Source organism: Lipotes vexillifer, unplaced genomic scaffold (assembly GCF_000442215.2).
Source record: "Lipotes vexillifer unplaced genomic scaffold, Lipotes_vexillifer_v1.1 scaffold559, whole genome shotgun sequence".
NCBI classification, from domain to species: Eukaryota; Metazoa; Chordata; class Mammalia; order Artiodactyla; family Lipotidae; genus Lipotes; species Lipotes vexillifer.
The window spans coordinates 1,726,388-1,735,397 of NW_006781351.1; the positions used below are offsets into that span (position 1 = coordinate 1,726,388).

Genomic DNA, 9,010 nt, shown 5'->3' on the forward strand with positions numbered 1-9,010 from the left:
GGCGGACTCTCAACCACTGCGCCACCAGGGAAGCCCCAGCATCATTTTTTATATTAACTCCAATTGACGCATACACACCTATACAAGTAAATTTTCACCATTAACCCCAACTTCTACATATCTGTTATAGAAAAATGAAAAGGTCCCAGGAGAGAGTATTGGCCCACAAGTGCTGAGAAACCCCTTGTCTTTGTAGAACAGACAGAGGTGCCTAGACAGGGATGTTTACATCCTACCGGTCTTCAAGGCCTCCAACTCTTTGACTCTTCCAACCAATTCTTTCTCTACTCCCCATTTCTTCCCCCTTCCTAAACTACACCAGCTTTGAGAATAAGAAGAAAACAAAGAAAGAGGCCTATCCACATTAGGGGAAAATCATTTGAGAAATCCAGAAAGGGCTCTTCAAATGCAATCACTTGAGTTGTGGCGACTCCTCTGTTCTACCCCGATTAACTCCTCGGGAGGGTGGAGGCCAGCATCATCAGTACATACACCATTTACTCAGAAGCTCACTGGATGCTGGCATTAAGCTACAGGCAGGCACTACAAGAAGGCACTGAGAGGGCCTGGTCCCCGAGCAACCATCCTGGGGCTAAAAAGGACAATGAGATCCCAGATAAAATTCACTGAAGTTGGAAATCCTGTCACCCCACCCTTGAAACTTAAAACACATTTTATCACTGAAACACTGTTCTTTATGGTAAACTTTCCTAATCTGCCACAAAACACTCTGCTTTTCTTTTATGAAGACACCATTTTAAAATTACATGTTTGTTCCATGTTTTGTTTTAACGTCTCTTTTTCCTACTAGATTGTAGGCTCCAGGAAGGCCGGGTCTCAGTTGTATCACCAAACACCTAGAACAGTGTCTAGCACTCTTGAGTGGATGTAAAGGAAGGACCAAATTCCAAGGTTCTACTAAAATACTACTAGTCAACAGGTCTTTAGGGGGTGAAACAAGCTTCTATTTGTAGGTTGGCCTACTAACCTAACCACTGTACTTATTTCTCTGAAATGATATTTCTGTCCCCAAGCAACCTACTTATGGAGGGACACATACTATAGGATCTGTTTATACTGCCCTGTATTTTTAGGTCTAGAAGGGTTTCAGCCCAGAGACCTTAATTTGAATGCTAGTGACTCATAGTGAAACTATATGACCTACAACAGGCCCTTACCCTCATTAAGCTTGTTTCATCCTGAAAAAGGGGTGGTGGCAGGGAGAAAAAGAAAACTAGGGGCTACTGTGAGGATTAAATTCACTGAATGCTGTGTTGAAGTGCCTCACACTAACCAAGTTCATGGGGCCCACACCATCTCCCTTTTTTAATACACTGCATGCTTTTCTCTATACTACAAACTCCTTGAAGGTTGAAGTCACAGTTCAATTGTTATGCTGTACCTATCGAATCGGCATAAAGTGCTTTACACATGTAAGGATTACTTATTCTGGGACTTCCCTGGTGGCCCAGTGGTTAAGACTCCACGCTCCCAATGCAGGGGGCCTGGGTTCGATCCCTGGTCAGGGAACTAGATCCCACACGCATGCCACAACTAAGAGTTCGCATGCCACAACTAAGGAGCCTGCCTGCTGACCCAATGCAACCAAAAAAATAAATAAATTTAAAAAATTTTTTAAAAAAGGATTACTTATTCCAAAAACTCTGTTATGAATATGAAAAAGATGTACAACGTCCAGGAATTGTTCTGAAACATTGTGTTGCTATGTCTAATTATAATATTATAGTACTACTATACCAAACAATTTTAAATATCAAATATATTGCAATATATTCTCACATTCTCATGGCAGCTGTGTTCCCTGTCTTCACTCATAATTTGAATTGTGATAATCTGTGAAGAAACAGATTTTCCTCTCACTTGCAACCTTAAATGGCTATTTCATACTAGAATTCCCATCATTGCAGATTAGTTTGAAATTCTAAGCACACATTAGATCCAACTATAGCAGATACTGAAATGAAACTTCATTAGTCAAAAATCAAACACTGCTCTATTTGCATATCTAAGAAAAAGTTCAATTTTCAGAACTTAAAATTTTAAATCAAGAAAAAAGCAATATGGGGGCTTCCCTGGTGGCACAGTGGTTGAGAATCCGCCTGCTGATGCAGGGGACATGGGTTCGTGCCCCGGTCTGGGAAGATCCCACATGCCGCGGAACGGCTGGGCCCGTGAGCCATGACCACTGAGCCTGCACATCCGGAGCCTGTGCTCTGCAACGGGAGAGGCCACAACAGTGAGAGGCCCGCGTACCGCAAAAAAAGAAAAATAAGAAAAAAGAAATATGAAAATATAACCTCACAAAATTTACATACTACTTTATTACCCTGCAAAGACATTTTTTGATCCCCAAACCTGCCACATAAGACAATGACCTCTAAATAATTAGAACAAAGTTTCTCACTATTAGGAGAGCACTGTTTTAAGATTTACTTAGCCCTTTAAATTAACCATCTTAAAGCTTTGAAGCACAAAGTAATAGTCAATGACACATCCATTTTAAGCTACCATGACCTGTCATTACAGAGTCATTAAGTAATATTTCAAGGAGCAAGCAGAAAGTTTTATAACCTTCAAATATATAAGTTTATCTTCTGTACTTTACGAGCTAAGTTATTTGAATATTTAAAGCTACACTATATAAATTATAAAAATCACTGGCAATTTTCAGCATTCTTCCTAAAGATAAAAAGCATGAATTAAGTGTTAAAAAGCAATATGGAAACAATAATCAAATTCAAACTCTGTGTATATGTATTTACACACACACACACAAGTAATAAAATAATTTAGAGGCTGGTTAGCTTAAAGCAAGCTTTTCTCATAAAAAAATTAAAGCTAAATATTTATCTTTACAATACAGAATTAATTTTCAAATTTTAATATTTTCTGGCCAAACTAATTTAAAGTAAAATACATTCTCTATATTATATATTCTGTTTCCGAACTGTAGACTTTCATGAAAGAACCAATTTCAAAAACTGTATAAAGTAAACTGATTATCCAGCTCAAATCTACACAACTCAACTCTGATCAGCTCCTCTGTTGACATTAGTTAGCACTGTTAACTGCGTGCACACAGCTCTCCCTGCAAGATAAGTACACAAAACACAAAATGCGGCAACAGAAAGACAGCAAGCACAACACAGCTCTGGCTCTGCTTAGACTTATCTATGGTTATCTGCACAAAGCTTAAAGAGGGAGATTAAACAGTTAACCGGGATAGGAAAGCTAAGTAATTTTCCACATTTCCCACATTATCTCTTCTTGGCACGGTGAGTTCATTATTTTGTAGAATACTGTAAATTTCCAGAATAGTATAAAATTCAAAGAAATTTGAAAGTGGGCTGGAATTGAGAAGTTATCCTTTCCAGCCAGCCTAATTTAAAGACGGGAAGACTGAGCTCCAACGTGTTAGAGGGTTAAGGCCTGCCTTCCAACTCTTCCCCACAAGAGTGTTCTCCTTAATGCCCACAGGGATGCAGTCGTTGATACCAAAATACTATGCAAAGATAAATTCTTCTTCTGCCATTTTGAACAAACACCAACATTTGTTCAGGAGAGAAATAATTTGAGAGTTAAATGTACTTCACTTGCGAACTAAAGTAGAAACAACTCAAGTTCTTTCAGTCTCTTTCAGTTCCTGCTCTGGGAGCCTCCCAGGAACACAGGATTAGGAATAACAAGATGGTCAATGTGTCTTTTATTGGCCTTTCATCTTCCCTCTTCCCCTGTGAATAAAATCCACCCTGCTCACTATATCACCTGTTTTTCTTATAATTTGAGCAGTAACCTCCTTCCTTCATCTAAAAAAGAACCAACAATGAGAAATATATCCACCAACAGTCATCACTTTCCTACTGAAGACTCCTATCCTTTCTCCTACTCTGAACATTCTAAATATAGTTCATGTTCCTGCTGTTTCTCATCTTGCTGTCTTTGCAGACCATAAATTCCAAAGGCATGTTTCTGTTGTTTTATTATGTGGTGTGACAATGGAAAGAGTAATTCTTCTGACTACATCCACGATTAAAATGAGATTCAGACGTAGTAACATATGTGAAAGCACTCTGTAAATTGTGAAGTTTAAGAGAAAAGTAGTGCCCCTATTATATTAGAATGATCAGACATCCCTAATTGCTCATAACAACACAAGTAAGTAAAAAATTTCTAGGAAATTACAGCCCACATTAGAGATTTAACTAATCTTAACAGAAATTAGTCTTCTGATATAACCCAGAAAGGAAAGGTAGTAGCACCCAACATTCAGCAAATCATGTATTTGTCAATGGTTATTTTACTTGAAGCTTAATGAGTGTATATTTCTAAAACATGCTCAATTTTAGAACAAATTACCTTCATAATATAAATTCTTTATTGCTCCTTTTGGACACAATGATTGGCTGTCTATCAATACCACATGATTAAAACCCACTAGTTTAAAAATGCATCCTGAGTTAAAGTAAAATTATTACCACTTTCTTAATATTGTCCTCATTTGCCTGAGAAACTTACTTAGGCATGACACTCAAGAAACTCTAATCAAAACGGCTAGTAAAACAAAAGAAAACTCAGTCTTTCTAACAGCTTACTTCTAAATTAAAACATACATATTTGGCCCACACAGAATAATAACATTTTGTACTGTCAAACATTCATCTAAGAATGTACACATTCACCGACATTTAAATAATATTGAGAATTGTAATGTTACTCCTATTCTGTTATCAGCTAGGCTTAAGGTACAGTAGTTAAAATTATACTGGATAAAAATAAACGAACTCCACCAAAAAAACTGTCTTTCTTCAGAAATATCAATACTTTGTCCAGAAAAAAAAAGAAGCATCCCTTTTCATGGCAATACAAACTCACTTTAATTCAGGATAAAAATAACTGCTAGAAAAAATACTTGGTGACTCTGCACTTTCCTCATGCCTTTATTTTTTAGGCCATCTAACAATGCACACCACAATCTCCAAATAAAAGATGCAAATTAAACATATCCAGAGAAGGACCACATCATGAAACTATACTCCATTCCTTTATCTTAGTTCTGCTTTCTCTATTTCTACATCCAAAAAAGCAAGCATAGCTAATACTATACATATCCCTTAACATTTTATGTAAATATCATTCTAAAAAATGTTAAAACCATATAGGTAATTAAAATTTAGTGAAGTACGGCATCATCTTTAAAATGGCACTTAGCAAAATACCTTACTGGGCCCAATGTAACAGAGGTGCCTTTATCTAGGTACCTGTTATTATTATTAAACCACTGACATCTCAACCAAATCTTGTATTTAAGCATTCTCTTTCAAGCCTCAGTTCCTTAAAATTAAACAAAAAATTTTAAAACAACAAAAACAAGCTCTTAAGTAAACAGTTTCTAATTTAAAATGAAGATAAAACCACCTTTATTTTCCCTTGAGGGATAAAAAATTTTCCTATGTAATACTGCCCTCAAACATTGTATTTGTCTCCAAGTACTATCAAGTTAACTCTGAACAGAAAATTATTTCAATATTCTATAGAATTAATTTAACCTTAGGACTGGTCATTTGTCCCTTGTAAGTGCTACTGAAAGCCTTTTATTCAAACACAATTACCAGTAAAATATTTTGATATGTATTTTTAAAACTTAGATATATTTAAATAAACTGAGGCAAATTACAAACAATGATCCAACAGATGTTTGTGAAATATTCCTTATTTATTTACTTTTACTTTCAGTCCTGTTATTGTCCATCAAACGGTAATCTAGCTTTACATCACTTTTGCTACTTATTAATAGTTCTGGTCAAAATACACATGAACAGAATTCACTTAAAAAGAAAAAAAAAAGGTAACATACTAAAGACAAAATACTGTAATGTGCTACCACTCAAAAATATATACAGAAGCACCAAATAACTGTGGCCATAAATGAACTAACTGCCAAATCAATGAAGGTCCAGGCAAACAACATAAGAAAACTAAGAGCATCATCTTTTACTTCAAAATTCCAACACTCATAAAGCATAGCCAATATAATACAATAAACCTTAAGAAATCATGATCATACCTAGACATACAACCAAAGGTTAATCACATTTGAATTACCAAGGAAAAAAAATCATAATTTAAAAAACTCACTTTATATAGTATCTTGCACCTTCAAAAGTATATGCTTCTTCCCAGCCAGTAGGCAAATCTAAAAAAACATACATTTCACCATTAGTATTACTTTGATAGAACAGCACAGTAAGTTTCAAACCATTTTAATTATTCCTTTTCATGATCAGCTATTTTCATTTATTAAGTAGGTCTGTAACCCCCTCAAAAAGCATTAGACTGGTAATAAAACTCAGATATAATATCATTTTTGGGAAAATGGCAATTCAAATGTAAAGCCACCAGAAAAGTATCAACAATATTAGAGGTTATCTGACATAATTATACACTTTCATCAGAGTGGAGAGGAACTACGCCCTGGCAGCCAAAAAAGCAAAGGGATGCCTTGTAATCCTAGGTAAGTACCCTTGACGGTAGGCCAAAAACTCCAAAACCAAAGAAAAAGACTATGCGTAAAAGGTAACACGCACCTCTTCCCAGGTATGTTGTGTCTATGTAAGACCATATCTTTCAGCTACATAAGTGAATCCATCCAGGAAGTGTCACTGACGAGAAAGAACTTAGTACGCACTTATTTAGGGGGAAAGAAATCTGAAATCACATACTTATACGTACATGTGTGTTTCTACAGACTTGACTTTAAGAGATGTGAAGTTTCAAGTAATAAACCTGGCAATAACGCAGGTGAACGATAGCACCATTCTGTGCTACATATTACTTACAAACGACCAGTGTCTTGGATTTAACCATAATACCTCTCTGAAATAAAAAACCGATGATGTGTGTACAAAGTCAAAGTAAACCAAACCAGAGAAAAATCAAGATCATCTCTCAAAAATAAAATTAACCTGAAATCAGATAATAAAATTTTCTGAGGTGTGAATGTTATCAAATCCTTGGGGGTAAATAGGATAAAGATTTATATTTCACATAGCCAAAATAATCATGGAATAATTCCACGAGACGATCAGGCTAAATAAATATATTATCTCTTGTGACACAAACCTGTTACTATCCATAAGGCAAAGAGGCCATCACAGTTGACTTACGTATGCAAAACACTGAAATGTACATTCAAGTCAAAGACGACATCGGGGAGTTAAGAAATACGACGCCGTATTAGTCAGAAATGCCTTAAAAATGTAACCTCATCATGCTTGCTATACCAGCTTTCCCGTTCCTCCTCCACCTTTTTGCAAATTTAGAGATATTAGTCACTTCGCTGAACTCCAGAATTTAATAGAGAAGGCAGGCTTGTTCAATATCCTGGCAACTTTAAGAGAGAATCTCAGAGTTGGAGAAGTATCCCGGAGGGCAAGCTCTACAGACTTCTGAAGCCGGCCTCACCTTCCACCCAAACTGTTCTCAAGCCTTTCCAATCACCCGAAACAGAGGCAGGCCAGGAAGAGAACACATGTTACGTTTCAAAGACAAACAAGTTTCAAGAACGTACACAAAGAATGACAAAAGAAAGCCAGACCAGCACTCAAGCTCCAGTCAGCTCCCCTCCAGCTCAACTCACATGCAGCATTCAAACAAGCTACCCAAGGCACCAGGAAGATATGCTTCGCCGGCGACCCTCTCCTATTAGGGCACCAGTGCCCACAGGCAGGACACCTCCCAGCACGCCCACCGCCTCCTGGCAGTGTGTGCGACCTCGGTGTCGCCGCCGGGGACTTCGAATCTGGCTGGCCAGCAACTGCAGCTGCAAATGCCTGCCCCGGCCCCGGCTGCTCCTCCGGGGGCACGAGGGAAAGCGTGCAGATTTCCCAAGCCGCTCTGTCGCGGAGAGGATCGAAGCACCCCCAAACTCGTCTCCTCCTCCTCCAACAGCCACCTACCCACAAGTCCCACCTCGGAGGAGGAAGCCGCACAGGAGGAGGGAGGCAGCTCCCGGAGAGGAGGGGGAGGATGTGGACACAGTCTCCCCGCGGACGAGAGGCAGGGTCCCGGGCTGCAGGAGGGGAGTGGGAAAGGATTTCCTAAAGGTTGAAAGAGGGGTGAGGTGGGGGGCCCGGGGGGCGCTCGGAGGACTCAGGAGTGGCCGCGGGAGGAAAAACTCAGGATCCCACGTTTCCCGGGGGAGGGGAGTGGGCCACCCAGGGGCGTGGGGGAAGAGCAGGTTGGGATGGGGCAGAGGGCGCCGTGGGCTAGTGACGATCAAAGACGGAGGAGAGGGGCGTCCGGAGACTCGAGGGAAGAACCCCTGCCCCCCTACCTGCGGCCGCCCCCGCCCGCCGGCCTCCGCCCCACCTCGCCGCCTCCCGGGGACCGCAGCTCGGGGCAGGTTGCCGGCAGGAGGTGGGCGGCCAGGGCTCTGCAGCCTCCTCCCGGCGAAAGCCAACTCCGCTCGGGCCCGGCCGGGCTCGGCGTTACCTGTGCTCTGCCGCCGGTGCCCGGTGACCACGGCCTCGCCGGTGACTGGGTGCAGCCAGGTGGTGCTCTTCGCCTCCTCGCTGCAGGGGTGAGAGAAGGGGCCGAGACGGGGCTTGAGTGGGGGCGCGGGAGGAGCCGAGGGGGCCGGAGAGGCACCGACCCGGCTCGCTCCCCGCTGTCGCCAGCCTCCCGCCCCCTCCGGGCCCCCGCGCCGTCCCCAGCTCTTTACTTGATGAAGAAGACTCGGCCGCCCCGGGTGATCCCGTAAGTCCAGGAGCGGGGCAAGGAGCAGATCCACTCCAGGTTCAGATCCGCCGCCATGTCTGATCCCCAGCCGCCGCCGCCGCCTTCTCCTGCTGCCGCCGCGGCTGCCGAGGGAGGAGGGAGCGAGCGAGCGAGCGAGCGAACCAGCTGAGGGAGCGCGGAGCGAGCGCGGCCGGAGCGCGCCTCCCCGGCCCGGCGCGCCCCCGCGCGCGCCCTACCCCCTCGGGCGGCGCCC

At 41.6% G+C, this 9,010-nt stretch overlaps 1 protein-coding gene across 3 annotated transcripts in view; it reads right to left on the minus strand.

The window, feature by feature from the left end:
• PLEKHA5 (pleckstrin homology domain containing A5) overlaps positions 1-8,877 on the minus strand; it is a 243,062-nt gene extending 234,185 nt beyond the window's left edge. For 2 of the 3 annotated variants that reach the window (XM_007454605.1, XM_007454604.1), the window contains exons 1-3: positions 8,741-8,877; positions 8,512-8,591; positions 6,157-6,214 (exon numbers count right to left, since the gene is read on the minus strand). In XM_007454605.1, coding sequence (XP_007454667.1) covers positions 6,157-6,214; positions 8,512-8,591; positions 8,741-8,832 — 230 coding nt within the window. In that variant the 5' untranslated portion in view covers positions 8,833-8,877. The remainder of the gene's footprint in view (positions 1-6,156; positions 6,215-8,511; positions 8,592-8,740) is intronic. The other variant, XM_007454603.1, reaches the window with a different exon arrangement.
• Between the last annotated feature and the right edge of the window lie 133 nt (positions 8,878-9,010).